General features: G+C 34.3%; 1 protein-coding gene and 1 long non-coding RNA gene across 3 annotated transcripts in view; one reads left to right on the top strand and one right to left on the bottom strand.

The window, feature by feature from the left end:
- LOC145683854 (uncharacterized) overlaps positions 1-20,631 on the bottom strand; it is a 405,847-nt gene that overhangs the window by 25,293 nt on the left and 359,923 nt on the right. The gene's annotated exons all lie outside the window — the stretch shown is intronic.
- The window catches only part of LOC145683852 (uncharacterized), a 534,245-nt gene that overhangs the window by 473,469 nt on the left and 40,145 nt on the right, over positions 1-20,631 (top strand). For both annotated transcript variants that reach the window (XM_081755458.1, XM_081755457.1), the window contains exons 5-7: positions 962-1,086; positions 3,189-3,304; positions 9,236-13,690. In XM_081755458.1, coding sequence (XP_081611584.1) covers positions 962-1,086; positions 3,189-3,304; positions 9,236-13,690 — 4,696 coding nt within the window. The remainder of the gene's footprint in view (positions 1-961; positions 1,087-3,188; positions 3,305-9,235; positions 13,691-20,631) is intronic.

The following is a 20,631-nucleotide window of genomic DNA, read 5'->3' as shown; positions in this document are numbered from 1 at the left end:
ACGATAACGCTAACTCTTTACACTCAAAGGAGCCCTCAGGAATTAATGAGTTATCATTATTAAGTATTACTTTAATATCATGCTTAATTATGTCATTAAAATATGTTACAAATATGTCATTTTCGATTTTAAAAATATGAAAACAATAGCTCAACAATAGCACTTCAATTAGTTGTCAATCATCTATGATTCTTATTTTTTTATCTTATCTGGGTGTTCTTCCGGAAGGTATAATCTATCTTGTTTATCTAGCGTGACTGAATCAGTAGAATAAGCATAGGATAAGGATAGGATGAGTAGCAGTTTCTTTCTTTTTTAACATTTCTAAATAGAATACGGAAAAGTGGGCATAAAGCTCGAGTGAAGGGAACGATTGAAAATTAGAATTATGGATATCACATACACAAAACCGAAGTAATTATTGTTTAGCTATAAGATAATTTTATACCCAAAATTAGTATTTATCTGGTGTAAGACTCTTTAATAATAATAATAATAATAATAATAATAATAATAATAATAATAATAATAATAATAATAATAATAATAATAATAATAATAATAATAATAATAATAAACTTAAGAAACTCTTAAGCTCATCGTCTCAGAAACAAAAGCAAAAAGCAAAATGTTTCTGTCCTCTTCCAGGCGAATTCATTCTAAATATTATTAGCCATCTCTTTGAGATCCTGTTCAATTCACCTATTTCTTGGTTTACGATAGGTCTCTTTCATTTCATTTTCACAACTAGGACCCTATGCATCCCGTGCGTACTACCAATGCGAGCAACTGATCCACCTATCTCAGGTATATCAACTTTATTATCCGTATGATATTCGGAGACATGGAGCTTTATGAAGTTCAACATTGTGTACCTATTATTATTATTCTGTATTATGAATATCTTATGTATGACTTACGTCTTCTCAGATAAAATAGTATCTGTTATTTTCTATTACAGCTAGAAACATTATACCAAAAAAGTAAACTAAAAGCAGCTTTCAAACATTGTGAAATTGAACGATTTGAAAGTGGCAGTTTGGTTGTTTTCTTCAGACTTCATCTAGACAGAAGAAAAGTTCCAAGGTACTATGACTTTTTTACATATTTAATACTTATTTTAATTTATTTTACTTAATGTATGGAATCTTTATTGTGAAATAGAACGATTATGTGATAGATAAAAGTATCTCTCTGCAGTGTTATTGGAAAGAGAAAGTCTGCCCTTTTTCCTTTAAGTCTGAACAAGTTATTATTGAACGTCAATATTACGAGACAATTACCTTGTACATTAACTTTATCATCTTACAAGAAAAAAAGATTATTGCTTATGCTCTCTTCTCAAAAAATAATTCCAGTTACTTACTGTTCAATGATAAAATATATTATGTATCTTTCATTTATCAGTTCTTTGATACCAAAAATGTGTAGTGTATGAAGTCAAAAAGTCTTATGTTAGGGAGAGGAATAATATTGTGATATAAAAATCATATTCTTAACTTAAAATAATTGAGTTGCTTTAATATTGTCCTTACTGAAATCAGATGTTGATTTTAACATGTTTCTCAGATTAAATAACTAGTGAATCTTTATCACAACCAATCGTATAATTTGCATAGTGTCCTCAATTTACAATTAGAAACTACTAGTACCCTTCATGAAAACAGATGACCGGGTATATATGGATCTCATTTTACTTATCACGTAGCACATTATGTCCTAAGTATTAATTGAAATTTCTTATAAAATCCATTACGAATAAACCCTTTTTTCCATTAAGATTTCACGGATCATCGCTTAAAATGACTTTAACAGAAGTGCTAGTGTGAAACAAACAACATTTGTAATAAAGAGTTAGACTAATGACTTTTGTGTTTAATATGAGAGGTTTAGTAGAATGTAATTCGATAATTTCAATTAGTTAGTTTGGAGTTTGACATTCCTTTTTGTGCTCGAGGGTAAAGGAAATGTAGATTTAAGCTTAACGTGAAATCCCAAATACATGAGCTTCAATCGCGAATAAAAACTTAGGTTTCAGCGCCAAAGGATCGTAACGCGAACTATACAACGACGGAGCTCTGACATTCTTAGTAAATCACACACATATATCAAACAATATCATTTTCTTGCCCAACACCTTTAAGTGACATTTTAGAGTGATTAGAAGTATTGCGTTCTACTGTCGTAGATAAATGGACACATATTCCATACACTCAAATGACAAGAACGATAACAAATAAAGACGCGATAGGGTTTCACAAAATTTTGCCAGAAGTTTAATATATCGTTTCGTTTTCTAACCTACATAGGAGTACCCAACTGATACTGGCTTACTTTAAGCTCTGATGGGAACTTGATGATTTACGATTTTCAAAGCACATTCCACTTTGGTAACCAATAAAAGGTCTTAAGGAAAGAAAAGCATTTATTATGTATATTTACATGGATTCGAAGTATTAGTGTATTAGTAAAATACTTTATACATTTATCTTATATAATTGTTTTCAGATATTAGTAATCAATATGTTTGTTGTTTTACATACTTACAGTATATATAGTTAGTGATAAGTAGTTTAAGATGGTGGATCTCTTAAGTAAGCTCACATAAAAGAAATTCTTACGTTTGTGAAGATATTATATTACATCTGCTAAAGAGTAACGGCTAACGGTGCAAGGATTTTGTTTCTTCTCTAAGGTGAAAAACAACTACAGTAAAATCACTCTTAACGGATGCCTCTCAGTGTCCCTTATTGAGAATTTTCACTGGATTTAATAATACTTTTTATTTCATTTATTTATTTTTATCTAAATTAAAACTTATAAGAAACTTGTACATAATATTTCAAACGGACTGAAATTCTTGATTCTTACTAGATGGTCAATAATTCATTATAATTAAGTATTTTTCTCCTATCATTGATATGAAATTGTGTTGCAAGCTCTCAATGTTTCTTCATTGTTACTTTAGCGTCCCGTACCTTGTAAATTAATGTTTTGTTTGTAAGTAACACTTTGAGAATTAAGTTTATGATCAAAATATTATACACACAGTCAAAAGACCAGAAGTTTTAAAGTTACTGATAATTTATCATTAAAAACAATAAAATGTTAAATTTGATATTTAGTTGTTAGCTAATATTAAGTTGATGTTTACCTGAATTAAATTTTAACAAAAAAATGTTTTCCAGGACAATGACAAATCTTGAAGAAACAGCCAAAGAAATTTTAATGGATGAAGCTATGTTACTTCACCCAACTGTCTTCAAAAGCATCGACGTAGATATTGATAAAATATTAATTAAAAGTAAGTGTTCCATATTTTTATCATTTAACTGTGATCACCAGAAAATTTCATTTAGTTACTTTATATCAATTCAACGTTTAGTACAAAAAGGTTGCTTACGATGTAACTAAGTTGATCATATTTCTGACCACTTACAAGAATAGATTCTGGAAATATTTCACAAAATAGGGAATTAGTTAAAAAAAAAAAAGAAGAAGAAGAAGAAGACTAAATACTAAAGCATTGGTTGGTTCGATTGAAATGGCCCAAGAGATTTGTCACTTTTAAAAGAAAGAAAAAAGCTAAAACTACATTACGTGGTTAATTCAAAGTAGTATTCGGCTTCAGTCACATACTTTTGCCAGCGCTCAGCAAACGATTTTATTTTGTAACGAAAAAGTCTGCGATGCAAACAAGTCCTTATATTTCATTGAAGACACCATGATCATCACGGAAATTCTTACGTGTCAAGAAGTGATCAAGTTGCTTGGAAAAGTGGTAGTCGATGGGAGAGAGGTTAAAAAGATTGGTGGATGACTAAGGGTTTTATATTTCGACTCATGAAGAGTCTGCAACGTCCTTTGAGCGACATTTGAGCAAGGATGAACATATCAGCGTAAAAGACAACTAACATAAACAAAAAATATACTCCTTCATGTTGCATACCGATTGGAAAAAAAAAAAAAAAAAACAGGTACTAGTATCCGCTAGAGAAATACCTTGATGACTACAAGCAGAATGAAGTCAAACTACACGTATGTAGATATTTGGTTAGTACAATTGAAATGTTTGATTATACGTCTGGTGGGAAACTATTCCATGTAACTCAACCAATGGACGGTATTCAACCAATATTCGTACATACATGTTCAAAAAATATGCTGAAATGCCTAATCAGTGAGGAGGGAAATGTTGAACAGAGTAGAGTGAAATTACATCATTGAGAACACAATTACGGGGGAGAACACAATTTTCTGCACGAGTTGAAACTGAGACGTTCTACATATCTAGCAGCGAAAACCATCAACAGTGCATTTTGGTTTATTTGCGCATGCAACATGAGGAACAACATGTCTCTTGAACATTCCTGAATGTTTGCGGACAAATTTTCGGTGCATTCACGGAATTCAACAATTCAAACCTCTAAGTAACCACAGTGGTGGTTCCCTCGACGGAGGAAGGCATGATGGATTATCTCCACCATAGATCATAAAAATTTTGGCAAAACCTTCTACGGGTGGAAGGGTGATTTTTAAACTGTCCTGGACAATAATTACAATCCACCCACTATCCTGACCTTTTAAGATTATCAGAGCAGATCTATTTTTCATCACAAATGATAATCCTATATATGAAACTTCTTCGGTTATTCCGTACACTCAGAGAAGTGCATATCTCCGAATGGTAATCTTTGTTTAGCCGGTGTCATTTATGAGTTCACTTTAAAAAAAAAAAAAAAAAAAAATCTTATACGTTGCTTGAAGCCACCAATGATATGCTGTATGTCTAACTCGTCTGCAATTGCACAAATACTTTTCCGATGGTCCGTAGGAGCTCATCAGAATATGTTGTTAGTACGTGGCAACGGGGCTCATTTTTCAATCTTTTGTCACTGGTTCAAAATTTCACAAATCAATGCTGTATAGTGAGTTCATTCACCACTCCTAGCCCAAATGCACTGTTGATGGTTTTCGCTGCTAGATATGTAGAACGTCTCAGTTTCAACTCGCAATTGTGTTCTCAATGATGTAATTTCACTCTACTCTGTTCAACATTTCCTCCTCACTGATTAGGCATTTCAGCCTATTTTTGAACATGTACGTACGAATATGGTTGAATACTGTCCATTGGTTGAGTTACATGGAATAGTTTCCCACCAGACGTAAAATCAAACATTCCAATTGTACTAACCAAATATCTACATACATGTAGTTTGATTTCATCGTGCTTGTAACCATCAAGGTTATTTCTCCAAGGGATACTAGTAATTGCGTTTTCTTTTCAACCGGTATGCAACGTGAAGGAGTATATTTTATGTTTATGTTGATTGTATTTCACGCTCATATGGTCATCCTTGCTTTATATTTGTATTATCAAGACATTCCTATGTCTGGTTTTTCCTTCAATTTTCTTTCAGCAGTATTAATCCTTTTTGAATATTGCATTTAACATTAGTTAGCATTCACAATATTTTTAGGTATCAAGGTATCACTAGGTGCAAAAAGACTTTAGTAAGATTTAATTATTAGATTATTATTGGATGAATTGTTGGGAGGATAAAGTTAAGTTTCTGGCTACAGTTAGATCAGTGAAAAACTTATATTCCAGCATATTAACTATTTTCTTTTTTCTTACTTTCGATCCTATTCTCAAACACATTCAGAAAGATTAGATGCGGACATCTCAAATAATATGTAGTTAATTTGATTATTGTTGTTATTTAATAAATTTCTTGTTTATACTATATTTCTGTATCCCTTGGGGGGTGTAGGGGGTAGAAAGAGGATATCATTATCTCTTTTGGTTTATTGCACCTTCACGCCTCTGTGCCCTGTCCTGTGGACTTCATTTTACCTCTCTTCCCAGCATTATTAACCTAATTCACACTCTGTACATAATCCAGCTTACCACTATCCATCTACCAAGCTACGTGTTAGGAACGGAGGATGTTCCGGAAGTATTTCCCTCATAGAAATTCCATTCATAGAAATTCAAAGAAGGAAAAATGTACTACTGGATCGAAAACCGAACCTTAGATCTGAATGGATGAATGCTTACTCAAGAGTGTAAGTCAGGAAAGTTGCGTTACGTAGTAGTTACTGTTTCAACACTGTAAGCAGGATATCCAGGTCCAATTTCCAGTTCAGTCGTACATTCTTATTGTTTGAATTTTATTGCTTTCGTACCTGTAGAAGATATGGTGTGATATGGCGTCATTTCGTTAATTTATCATGTCTCATCAGTTTCTTCAAAAACAGATGCTTTACTCTTTGCCCACGAAACGTGGCAATTATTATATTAAGATGTCCATATCTCCAAATCTATGAAGGTTAGAGACATGAAATTTGATATAAGGACTTATAATTTTAAATAATTAGACAGTGTTTTTTGATATTTTACCTAGAAGGAAAGAAAATGAGTGAGAGGGAAAAAGAGGTGGGGATTACAATTCCAGACTGTGCGGGAGAAATAGTATGTCAAAAAACACAAGATTTCAGGAGGCGATTTTGATTGAATGTGCATGTCATCGAGTGAGTGTCATTACCATTGCTTCCTTCATGACGTCAGAGAGACAGTCGAGACAAATACACTTGAGAAAGCTCGATCTTGGTCATTTGGTCATTGTTCATTGGGACCTTCGTTACTTGGTCTTTTGTCACCGTACCTTCGGTCCGGCATTCGATGCCTTGATCGATTGTCGGACAAGTCATCATGGAGATCTTCAAGACGCCTCGATCTACAAATCTACGCCTTCAACTTCATATTAGGGTGAGACTGTTCTAAATTTAAGTTGCAAATCCTAGCTCTACCATCCATTCCTTTAACGTTCTCATTGCTACCACTCAATATTATTAGAATCATGATTATGTTTCATTTTAATCAAATTTAGTATTGTTGGCTAGTCCGTACTGTCATGGTGGTTTGCGCCGTGAGTTTTTGGTATCTCTGTGGTGCTCTCGCTGCATTGAAATTTTTGGTCCCACCTTTATAAGTGGTAGAAATATTTCCCCCGCCCATCAACCCTTTTGGAAGTCATTTTTGAATTCTTTTGTTTGGAATTTTTGTTTGCTGTAGTACTTTTCATCCAATTTGGTTTAAAATTTTACCTCCCACCTCGAAACTTTTGCTAAAATTTTACTTTAGTGAAACCCCTTCCCTACCGCCCTTGACTCTAGATTTTGATATGGTCTTCAGTCCGATTGCTTGTTCTGTATATAGGATTGCTGTATTCATTTGGATTTAGCTAGTGTCATTTACCAGGGAATTTAGTTAGTTCTTTCATTCTGTAATGTTCTTGGTTAGGCCCTGTCTATATCTTATTATTTTTATTATCGTTATTTTTTGTGGACTTGATTCTTGAGGGTTGATTTGGTTTTGTTTATTCGTTTATTTCAATTTTAGTTTTAGTTTGGAGGAGTTTTTTTTTTTTTTTTTCGTTACTTTAGTTTATTCATTTTTCATTTAGGTTTAGATTGTATTTGAAAGAGGTTTTCGTTGTGTGAATAAGGTGTCAGCTGTGACTGTAATGTTGTGGCAGGTTAGTTGTCTGTGTGGTCAGCAATCTTGGCTGCTCTATGTCAGCATTTCCGTTCTTCGCTCTGCTTCGAAGTCGCTCTTTTAACTCCTATTTTAATTAACATTGGTTGATGTATAATAATAAATTTATTTTTTTACCCTTTCACGAATTTAGAATGCAGCCCTGTTTCCCTTTTCTTTTTTAAATTATCTTTCATATTTGGCCTCATTTTGTCAGGGATAGCCAGAAATTATAGTTTTGATTACGATTATTTATTCTAATTCTGCTCTTATTATTGATATTATTATTAGTATGATTTCAATTTTGTAGTTATAATCTATCCCCGACCAAGATTTTGCTTTTCGTATTTCTTTTTGATGGAAAGTTGTGGCACATTTCTAGCACCGTTTTGTTGGGATCCCGTAAGAGTTATTTTGAGAATCCCACCTTTTGGAATTATTGTAGTTTGCCTATTTTGGTGCTATATATTTAATGTCTTAGTTACTGCTATACCCTTAAGTAGCCTCGTATGTTGTTTTGTGTGTTGTCCTTATGGGTAATCTACGACTAAGAATTTTAAGATTATATATATATATATATATATATATATATATATACCGTATTTACTCGCGTAATTTTCGCACTTTTTTAGACGAAAAAATTTGAAATTTGTTTTGAAACAAGGGTGCGTAAATTACGCGGGGGGAAAAATTAGCCACATCAGTGAACATCGTTTATTTTTTTCCCCAGTCAAAATAACACGAAAATACCGGTACACATTTTCTTTGTAGCAAGAATTGACAACAAACAATTAATTCTAAATTTGTAGAAAAATAACATTAAAAAATTGATGAAGAAGTCGTGTGGTTTCTTACCTTACAAATCACTGTCAAATCCTAGCGTGCGCAAATTACGTGAGGAAAATAAAATATACAGAAAATGCCCTTCAAAATTGGGATGCGAAAATTATGCGAGGGCGAAAATTACGCGCGTATTTACGGTATATAAAAGTTTGCTATACCCATATTCTCTTGTGAGGGACGCGATGTGGACCGTTAAGGAGAGCGTTTTGCCCAGGGTGCCATGTCCCGAATTTTGTCTTATTTTTTTATTCCTTCAAGCATTCCCCCGTTTTGTATTGATTTGCTAAAAGAACGAAAAGAACGGAGTGTATGGTGACTCAGTCTCAGTCGATATATATTTCAATCAAAGACTGAGTCACCATACACTCCGTTCTTTTCGTTCTTTTAGCAAATCAATACAAAGCGGGGGAATGCTTGAAGGAATAAAAAAAATAAGACAAAATTCGGGACATGGCACCCTGGGCAAAACGCTTTATATATGTTTCGACAAATTTAGAAAACATAAATATAGCAATAAATTCTTTAAAAAATAAAAAAAAAACTTTTGAGTACGAAGCTAGTACAATTTAATACTTTTCTAAAACAAAGTTAAAAGAATGCTAGACAATATGTACTTTTTCCTCTTATTTTATTTTACAAATTCATTTGAACTTTTTATTCGTCTTTAAATAATGCCGTAATTCAGAGTAAACGGTATTTTCAAATTTTGAATTATGCTAGTTGATATTCTGTAAGCAATATTAATAAATATATATTTGTTATAAATATATTATTGAAATTGGTATGAAATGATAATGTTTTATCCTTAAGAATGTAGTAGTCCCTAAAAGTCTTTTCTTTCTTATATTTTAGGAGTGATTGATGAGCCACTGAAGTCTGCATCATATAGTGAAAAAGGAAAGCGTATCCAAAGCAATAATAACTTAAATAGAAAAGGAACAGATAATGGAACAGTGAAGATTAAAAACAGAAATGGTGTTCTTTTGAAAGCTGGCTCCACGTCGTCACCTGCCGACGTTACTAAAGGAACGACCAAAACCAGTCCACCACTACAAAAATCTCCAACCATGCCTGCTATAAATGAAGATGATCTTCCAGTTATACAAGGAACTTTCACCGTTACTAGCACTGCAGGAAATGCAAAAAATAATACTGATCATGATAAACTACGGAAAAGCAGCCACAGTACGAGAAGACCAACTCCAACAACTGTCACTACGAAGGCAACAACCAGAAAAACTCCGACAACAATAACAACAGTGACTAAAACAACAACAACAACAACGCCCAAAACTACAACTACAACTGAGGCAACAGAACCACCTCCTATTAAAACAATAATGCATGCAGTTCCTCCACATTTAATATCTAACGAGCCATGGCGCCCTGTTATTCCTCAGCCTTCTCATCATCCTGAAACACTTCACAACCATAAGCAATCCTCAACGACAAGGTATCCGAATATAAAAGGATCTGTAGGAATTCCTGAAGTTGTAGTAGTTCCTTCAACCGAATTGCTTGACGAAACTGTAAAAACTCAATATCATCATGTATCAGACGTATCAAAGAACAAAGAAAATGTAAATGTTGTTAACAAAACCAATTCAAGTGTTCCTGTACAAGAAAAGGTGTCTTCAATTTCAATACAGATTTTCGAAGATGATCTTGGTGAGAAATCGGAAGTTCAAACAAATGGGGGAATTATCGTTAAGAGACGTAATCACACAGAAATTACGAAACAACCAGTTCCAACAAGGGATATTTTTGTTCCATTATTTGATCCTAATGCATCTTTCAATTCGTCCGTCAATATAACTGATATGACTGACGATAAAATCTCCTCTTTGATGAGCGCCATTTTACCAGAGGCATCTACTATTCTTATTGATCGCATGGACAATTTCAAAGAAGAAGAATATGATGATGATTATGAAGATGATAGTAGTGATGCTGATCATGATGATAATCTAGAAGATGATGAAGCTCAAGAAGCAGAAACAGAAGAAGATAATGATGATGATTCTGTTATATTGCAGGTGAATGATGAAAATAATCACCAGTCTGATACCAAAGAAACAAACACAGATAGTAAAGAGAAATTTGATAATTTACATTCCACAATAGCAAATAAAAATGATTCTATTCAATTAGCTACTGAACATTCAAGTTCCACGACATCAAAAATAGAATCTGTCAACTTTGCCAATAGTAAAGAGACAGATTCACCTGATAGTGCCTCAAAAGTGGAACTACAAGAACAAGAAGGTGAAATATCATTTCCTAAAGATGATACAGTGATTAGTTCGGAAGAAGCAGATTCTTCTGAATATGAAGAGTCATCTGCGGAAGTGACGAATTCTCCACTGTCTCCTGAAAAGCTAGATACCAGATCAAATTCACATGTTGTTTCTCAAGAAAAAATCAGTAGTGAACTAGAAGACTCCAAAGAATCAGAAACTTCACTATCAATGCATCATGAGGCAGAACATAAACCGGAGATGAATGATCAACCCGTATCCACAATTCGAATTGACATTTCTGCAGCAGACATAAATAGTTCTGGCAAGGTGAACGATAGCACTAACCTAGTGAAATCAGCAAATAAATCCAACGTGACTACACTGGTAACAATTCATCATAGAAACCCACAAGATACTACAACTGAGTCTCATGTAAGCATTGTAACAGCACAATCAACGAAGAACTCGACTGTAAACAGTAGTGAAGCATCTGTTTATCTAATAACAGTCAAACCTCAGGTAGTTACTGTAAATCCTGGACAATCTTCCGTTTTCATAGACAAAACAACTAAAGTACAGACAATATCATCTCCATTGGAAATTCACAATCCCTTAATAAAAACAGAAGGGAAAGGAGAAGTTATCATAACACCTGCAACACTGGCACCAGTTAAATCATATTCTGGCGTACGAACATCTTTACGGCCTAAACCTCGTCCACAACCTGGAAAAACTAATATCTTAAAAGAAATTCTAGCAGCGAACAAATTTCTAGATAATTCAGAAGAAGTCGTTACAGAATCACATCCAACAACTACATCAGAAGCTATAATCTTGAATACAGAAGTCATCACATCGACTAGTATTGAAATATCATATGGAGACTATACTGATACTGAAAGTTCCGGACCTAAGAATATTTCTTCGTTGCCAAGTGAAAAGTCTAATAATAATGAAAGTTTGTCCAAACCAGCTGTTTCGTCAGAAACAGGAGCAGCAACCACTACTCCAAATTCAACAAGTACACGCGAAACACCAACACACTTTCCAGTTTTCACAAGAATACGAATTAACAACAAAACCCCACGGCCTTATTTAGGAAGCCACAGACAGCCGAAAATGGGTTTATTCTCACATGAGGATTTTGTGAATGTCGAACAAAATTCAAATAGAACTGAACTAAACTTCAATAATAATAAACCAAAATCTAATTTTCAGGGTGTTACTTGGGAAATGATAAGACATACCTCTCCTGAATCAAATGGGCAATTCAAGCACAATCATTACGAAGAATCTACTCTAACCCCGACGCCATGGTATGCTTCAACACTAAAGAACAAGGATGAAGACCCAGAAGATAGCTTATTAAGCAATGCAGAGAATCCTAAACCACATTATTCTTCTCATCCTAAACCACAAAATACAACGCCTTGGTACGGTACAACTACTAAAAATAAACAAACACCTGATCCATGGAAGAGTACAACGGAGAAACCTAAACCTGATCATCCTCATCCGGATTCGTGGTATACTACGACCACAAAAGATCAGACTAAGACTTATCCTCCAGGAACAAAAGAAGATTTATGGTACACAACAACTGTAAAATACAAACCACCACCAACAACAGAGAAGCCTCCGTACTATCCAGATCACCATACGCCGACGAAAGCTCCATGGTACACTACGACATTGAAGAACAAGCCTTCAACTGAACATCTCTGGCAGACTCCTCCTAATAAGACAAAACCGCACTCACACACAGAACCTCCTCCAAAGGTAGATCCTTGGTATACGACTACATTGAAAAACAAACCCCATTATCCACCCGACAGTTTGTGGCATTCACCAACTCCAAAACCGAAACCTGATCACTTGTATTCAGACCATTCAACAGCAGAGCCGTGGGATACAACAAGAACAAAGTATCCATCACCACCAAAAGAAACTAAAACAGTGAGGCCAATTCCAGGGACAACAGGACATCCATATGGACCTTCTTATACTTTAGTGAAGACACCCCCATCACACAAAAAGACTACCGAGAAACCAAATACTGTTGTGTGGCACGATGTTACTCATTTAGAGGTGATTAAAGAGACACCGTCCACCACACAATCATCAGTTAAGTATTCAGAAACACCTGATCCAGTTTATGAACATAAGTATCCAGAAACTTTGGCACCTGCGTATGAACATAAATACCCCGAAACTCCTGCTCCTGTTTATGAACATAAGTATCCGGAATCACCAGCTCCAGTATATGAGCCTAGCAATCCTGAAAAAGCACCAGCAGTATATGATCCTAAACCTCCGGAACTACTTGCGCAATATCCTCCATCAACTTTTTCACAACCATCTACTATTACAGTAGATTATGATCTCAATTTCGAAGAAGAAGAAGAAGGAGGAGGAGGTGAATTACCCATGCCAATATCTGGTCAAAATCCTAAATTAGGCCAAGTTATACGAACTAATTCTAGCCATGAAATGCAAAGTGGAAATCATGACGATAATTTGCCAGGTGCACTGTCTTCAATCGGTACTAGTAGTAAACCAACGAGTAATATTGGAGCTTCCGGCACTTCTAGCACTGAATCTGCTGAATCACTGGTACACTCAGACCATGATCAAACTAATCAATCTTCAGCAGACTATGATTATCAAGACGAATCACCAGCATTATATAATATTATGAATCCTCCGGCAGAAGCAGTTAAACAATCAGAAAAGGTGGTTCAGTTGCTTGGAGAAATATTCGAAAATTTGACGACAGGAGCTCCTTCTATGCTACTATCAACGAGAAATGAGAGTAGATCTGATACAATACATACCACTTTAGTTCACGAAGACCCAACAGATAGTTCTGAAGAGGAATCTACTACGGAAATTAACGAATCAACAACTACAGAATTTAATCATTTCAACTCAGTGAATGACAAAAACACATCATATGATATCAGCGTTCGTTCTGATGACTTTTCAAGTAGTACTAAAAATGAAAAAATTTCAACTGAAATGTCAGTTGTTGTTTCTGATCATAAGGAGAATATTACAAGACACACGGGTAAGTTGTCCAAGATATGTATTCATTATTAATACTTCCTTCAATTTGTTAGGTCATAGATGCTTTTAACCTTTTGTAAATTTAAAATCCAACCCTTACAAAGAACCTCTTATAATTTAATATAAAGCAATATTAATTAATATATATATGAGGCGCATCTAAAAAATTATATTTAAAAAAAGAAAATAAAAGAAGAAATTTATTGTGATTCGTATACAAGTACATAGCTTCGCTATTTTTCGACATAGTTACCATGAACCTCCACACATTTCTGTTAAGATACACAAGTATCCGTATATCCTCTGTGAAAAATCTGCCACCGGAGAGTGCAGCCAGTCCAGAACTGGTGTCTTGCGCACTTAACTGTATTTGAAACGCCTTGATGCAAGCCACTATTTCAGGTGAAGAAAAAGAAAGAAATCACTGGAGGCAAGATCGGGGCTGTAAGAGGTATGATTGAATAATTCCCATCGAAGTCTTTGAATTGTCTCAACAGTATGGGCAGCTGTGTGTGACAAGGCGTTGTTCTGGATCAAAAGAATTCCAAAGCGTAGCATTCCTCTCCACAGATTTCGGATGACACGTTGCAGACTATTCAGTGTTTGGCACTGGCATCTTTGGCATGTAAAATTTGAGAGGAACATCAAAGAAAGTGATTTAAATGGTACTACCTAGCCCAACCTGTATATTATCATCGACAACATTTGTTACCTTTCTGCTGACCTTCACGGACCTCCAACGGTAGGCCTATATCAAAAATTCTGTTATAATCGTTTCACAGCCTGAATATTACATTCCTAATAAATATAATTATTAGACTATTATTTATATGTTATTATGTCGTTAGTAAATAAATTAAATTAGAATAAAATATTGAATATTTTGAACTTTGGGGAGGATGCTTACCCCTCGTCCTCCTGCCAGAGACGCCCATGGTGTTTTGCAATACACATCTGCTGTAATTGTTGGTTCTAGTTCCAAGAATTCTACAACAGCCACATCCTTGTGGTCTCAAAACACGGCTGTAATTATTTTGTGAACTGTTAGTGCTTGTTTGAATTTCTTCACTTGAGAAGAATCAGAGTGCTGTCACTGCATCGATGCACAGGTTTTATCTCCCGTCAGTATGTGAGAAAAGAGGTCATTCCCATTCTTTCCCCCAGCGAGTGAAAAATCATGTACAGCTGTCATTCTTTGCTCTTTGTGAGCTCTGTTGGCATTTTTGGCACTTAAATTAGAGCCACAATTTGTGATAACCCATCTTGTCAGTCATAATTTGACGCATTTCTGAAAACTCTTCAGTGAGTTCAGTTGTTGTGAACCGCCGATTAGATCACACTTTCTCATTAATGCGTTCCACCAGATCGTCTGTCTAAACACTAAGCCTTGTAGCGGCAGTCTTGTTACCAAGTAATCCACTACCTATGAAAGGGTATTTTAGGATTCCCCTTAATGCGGAGTAGGTTGGGCAAGTAATCCTTTTCGTGAAAATTATAAATATACTTCAACTCGAACAATTTATTGTATAATTTCTTCAACATAAATGTAAATTCAACAATAACAATATAACTGTGCAGACACAAAACAACTTCACTCAATGTTAACTGGAACCCTTTCCCAATTTGAATAGTAGTCCGTAAATTTTTATACATTCGCATTCCACTACTTTATATTCTAAATTAATTTTACTGGTTGTACTTTTGACAGGTTTCATATATCAAATATCTACACAAATTAAATTTAATCCCCAAATATAACAATATATATATATTAAATTAGTGACCAAAGACATACACTCACCAAAAAGTTGTAACAGTTGGGCCGAAATGGAAAGAAAAAAAATTGATTAAAATTTTGTACTTACAATTTCCTGACGAGCTGCATATCAATGGCACTTACATACATTTACACTTAATTAATCCGGCTACTTTCTGTGTAGGAGCATTATTATCCACACACTATTCCGAAATCACATTTAACTAGTTATCAATTTAACGGACACAATTTCTAAGCTCCTACCCCTGCTTACCTCATGTTTCAATCTAAAGGAAACGTAATAGGTACGGGTAGAATACAAAAGATAGATGGCGTTTTAGTCACTTCGAACAAACGAATATCAGAACCATGACATTGACCTACAGAGCCAATGTTTCCATATACAAGTTTATTTAACTAATCAGCTGATCGAGTTTTCAAGTTTTTTTTTTTTTTTTCATGAACTTAAGAGAAATGTCTCATATTAAATTCCCCACCTCTCCGGGTGGTTTAATTAAACAAACAGTTATTTAACATTTCGAAGTAAGTTCATCTTCCATGCACGGCATGCAGTAAAGAATAATGGAACGAACTCACCGATGGAAATTCTTCACAAACAAATCGTTAGTTGTTTCGGAGCTCCTTTTAGTTCATTGTCCAATCGACGAAGCACGCACCATAACTGCAGAAAGATAACAGGATTGATGACGGTATTGTTCTTGCCTATCCACCTGATGGTCCTGATTTATTGCCATTCTTCTATGGGAAGGTTCTCTCGGACAATCACGACAAACACAGCCATGGCCAGAAACACCCAATTCCGAACCTGCAGAATTGTACAAACAGAGCACAGTACACAAATATATATAACACATAACATATATTAACAGTGAAGTGGATTACAATTATTACAGAATCTGTACATATTTTCTTAATTTCCATTATTATTTTCATTATTATTTTCTCTTGCTGGATAAAATTTCTTTATGAAACTGACATGACGTTTAATCTTTACTTTCTTATCAGCTACAAGTTGTAACCACACTGTGTTCTTTGTCGGATAGCTGATAATTTCGAACGGACCCTGATATTGGCTATCTAATTTAGGTTGATAACGTTTTTCCAAAGAAGATTTAGTTACTTTCTTAACCAATACTTTTTCTCCAATAGGTAAATCTATATCTCTATGTTTTCTAGAATACAATTTCTCTTTCCTTTTCCAGGCCAATTCAATATTATCTACAATAGTTTTACTCATCTCAGCTTTATCTGGAGTACTTTCAAGAATTCCTAGATCTAAAATCCAGTTTACATCTAGAGGATTAAACATCTTTCTTCCTAAGTATACCTCACTTGGAGTTTTACGAGTTACAGAATTTTCACTACTATTTAATGTGTACTGGACTTGATAAATATACTTAGACCACTTAGTTTGATTTTTATAAATATAGGTTTTCAAAATTAATTTTATATTTTTATTTTGTCTTTCTGTTAAATTGCTTGACATGGAATAAGGAGTAGTACAAATGTTTTTAATGCCTAAACTAAATAAATAATGTTTGAAATAATCGCTTTGCAGATATCCAGCATTGTCATGAATCACCTTATTTGGAAATCCGTAAGAATAAAATATTTTATCTAATTTCAAACATATAGACTTTGAACTCAAATTCCTAAGAGGTTCGATAATGACAAATCTAGAAAAACCATCGGTTAAGACTAATACATATTTAAACCCATTACTGATAGGCCAAGGCCCCATTACATCTAAAAATAGAGAATTATTAGGATATTTCTCTTTCTGAGTATAGTAGGTACCATAAGGAAGTCTATTCCTATCCCTACATAGCTGACAAGTCGTACATCTCTGAACAAAATCTCTAATTTCTTGGAATAAATTAGGAAAAGTATAACGTATAGCCACTTTTGCTATCGTTCGTTGGACCCCACTATGACCCCCACCTACAGGGTCTTGATGATGAAATTTAATCACACTATACTTAAGAGACTCTGGTACAACAGCTCTTAAACCTCCATATTGTTTACCTTTAGTTTTCTTCAGTAGGATACCATTTTTAAGAACATAAGGTTCCTTTACCTGTCCCCTTTCTAATTCTTGTATTATAGTATTTAAACTAGGGTCCTCTCGTTGATGATCTCCTAATGGCTTATGAAAGAAAGGATTATTCCAGAAATTAACAAAATTCAAGTGTACTTCTTTATCATCCACCTTATCAATTTCCACTATATCTGATGAAGGAGGTGTATAATCGATATAATTATGCATCCTAGTTAGAAAATCTGCCATATTGCGCTCACTCCGCAAGTGAACAATATCAAATTGATATCGACTCACCTTTTCAATAAGAGAGCCGTATTTTCTTTGACGTTTATGATTTTTAAGTATCCACGTCAAGGCTGAATTATCACAATAAATTGTGAATTTCTTATGAAGATACATGTCAAATTTATCAAGCGCATGAACTAAACTAGAAAGCTCAAGATCAAAAACGCTTTTCGACCAATCTGATGGAGGAACTCGTTTACTCAAAAAGTAAACAGGTCTAAGTTTTCCATCACCATCGTACTGGCTTAATATAGCACCATAATTTTTGGTGGAAGCATCGACATGTAAAACGAAGGGCGCATTCATATCTGGCACTTTAAGAACAATATGGTTAATAATAGCTTCCTTAATTTTCTCCAATAAATCGTCTTCCTCCTTCCCCCAGATAAATGGAACTGTGGGTGATCTCATAGCATATAATGGACTCAAAAGTTCTGAATAATCTTTTACATATCTAAGATAATAATTAAGAAATCCCAACATTCTATTTAAAGCACGTTTATTTTTCGGCTTGGGTATATCTTTAATCGCTCTTACTCTCTCATCATCTATTTTCATTTGACCATTAGAGAACTCATATCCTAATATTTTCACTTTTGATTTCATAAACTGAGCTTTGTGTGGACTAATAGTAATCCCCCAATCTTTCAACCTTTTTAACACTTTCTCTAAGATTTCTTTATGTTTTTCTACACTATCCGAGTGAATTATTAAATCATCACAGTAAATATCTAAATAATCCCCTTCTATATCACGAAAGATCTTATGCATTAAACTAGACAAAACGAATGGTGAAACTGCCATTCCCATCGGTAGGCGACAATACTGTAATAATCTATTTGGTGTAGCAAATGCAGTTATATTCCTACACTCAGGTTTAATCTCCAATTGATGAAATGCGGATCGAACATCAATTAATGTATACAGATGGTGTTTACCTATATTAGAAATAATAGATTCTAAGTTCGGACTCGGAAATCCAGTCAATAACAATTTAGAATTAATTTGGCCATAATTAATCACTAATCTCTTGGATTGATCTCGATTAGTAACGAGGAAGCAGGGTGAAATGTATGGGCTACTATTTATTTCTTCAATAACACCCTGTTCTATTAATTTGTCTAAAAACAAATCAAGTTCTTTCATTTTATATTTAGGAATCATATATGGTTGAGTAATGCTTGGTGAAGGATCTGTTAATTGAATTTCATATAAATAATCACAAACATGCCCTAACTTATCGGTTATTACTTCTTTGTAATCATTAAGTAATTGTTTAACATACGGTATCAAATTTTCATCATAAATATTTTCAAAATTTACACTACCTTTTAATGCTTCTCCTCCATCTCCCTCTTTATCTGCCTCCTTATACAATGGATTAAAGATTCTCGTGCCAGGTGGAACATCTTCATAAACAGCAGTATCAGTATTCTCAAGTGCAACTGTCTCCTTGGTCTTTGCCTTAGTACGGTTCTCCGCCCTACTCCTGGACTCGCCTACGCCACTGGTTGTCTGCTTGGTCTGGTTGCCATAACGTCGAGGCCTCCTTGGAAACTGCTTAGCCTTGCTGGTTTGGGTTGGTGATGTCAGGTTACAGGAAAAAGAACTGCCACCATATTGTAAAGCTGCACCTTCAGACCTAGTCCCCTCGAATCGATCACAAACTCTGGCGCCAAGGTGTCTGGGATCTCTCCGAGTAGGCCTGAAATGATATTGGAAAGCGCACAGATCACTGTTCATACCAACTGGGTTATTCTCAAAAGGTTGTAACTTTACTTGCATTTTCAATTTCTCAAAAAGAAGTTCTCGAGCGTTTATATTTATATGGGCGTAATTATCCCGTAAAAAGTCTAAACCCAATAATAATTTTAATTTTGGATGGTTAACAACTCCAAACCACGCCGTAAAACGGACACCGTGTATAAAGAAAATAAGTTGCACCAACTCACGCACTAACAACTCATTCCCTTGCATGATGGTTACAGAGTAATTTACTTGTTTTATTTTAGGCTTGCATTTCGTACGGATTTCTTCTAAAACACTGTTTTCTATTAAGCATAGAGTCGAGCCAGTATCTATTATACAGGGATATAAAGTATGGCATATACTGATGGGTAATTGTAATAAGCTTCCATGATCTTCCCTTGCACTATGAGAGTACGCACTATGAACTCCGGTTTTATTTTCATTTAAATTTTGATAACTCAGTCTATTCTGTCTATTAATAGGTGATGGCAAATAATTTGTCCTGGCACTTCTAAGAGGAGTTTTTACCCGTGGTAAACAAACCTTTTCACTTTTAACTACATTTTTATAATCTTGTTTATATTTGTCATTAATTTCGAAACTTTCCGCAAAATCTACATATTCATTTACCGTTTTTGGAACACTAAGTATCAACAACAGATTACGAATTTCGGGAGTAACTAAATTACTTATTAATTTACAAATTTCATCTTCAGGCATGTTGATTTCCAAAACATTTAATGTACTTAGTTTCTCTTGTAAAAAGTTTAATAAATTTTCATTTTCTTGCATTACTCTATATAATGATACCTTCATAAATTCCGTATTAATCAAGGGTGTGACAAATTTTAATAATAATGAATGACAGATATGACCCCAATCTGTAGTTATTGTTAACAAGCGCTGCAACTCTTCATAAGCTTGCTTCCTACACCTCTGTAAACTCGATACTAAAATCGCCTCTACGGGAGCAATTTCCTTTACTATTAACATATCAAGTTTCAAAAGAAAATGACATACTAACATACCATCTGTTCCATCTATTACCGGTATATCATATATTTGCTTTTCTAAAGAATTAAAAATACTT

Source organism: Thermobia domestica, chromosome 4 (genome assembly GCF_964235325.1).
Source record: "Thermobia domestica chromosome 4, izTheDome1.hap1.1, whole genome shotgun sequence".
Classification (NCBI taxonomy): domain Eukaryota; kingdom Metazoa; phylum Arthropoda; class Insecta; order Zygentoma; family Lepismatidae; genus Thermobia; species Thermobia domestica.
Note: the sequence above shows the minus strand (reverse complement) of the source record. Positions and strands in the feature narration are given on the sequence as shown.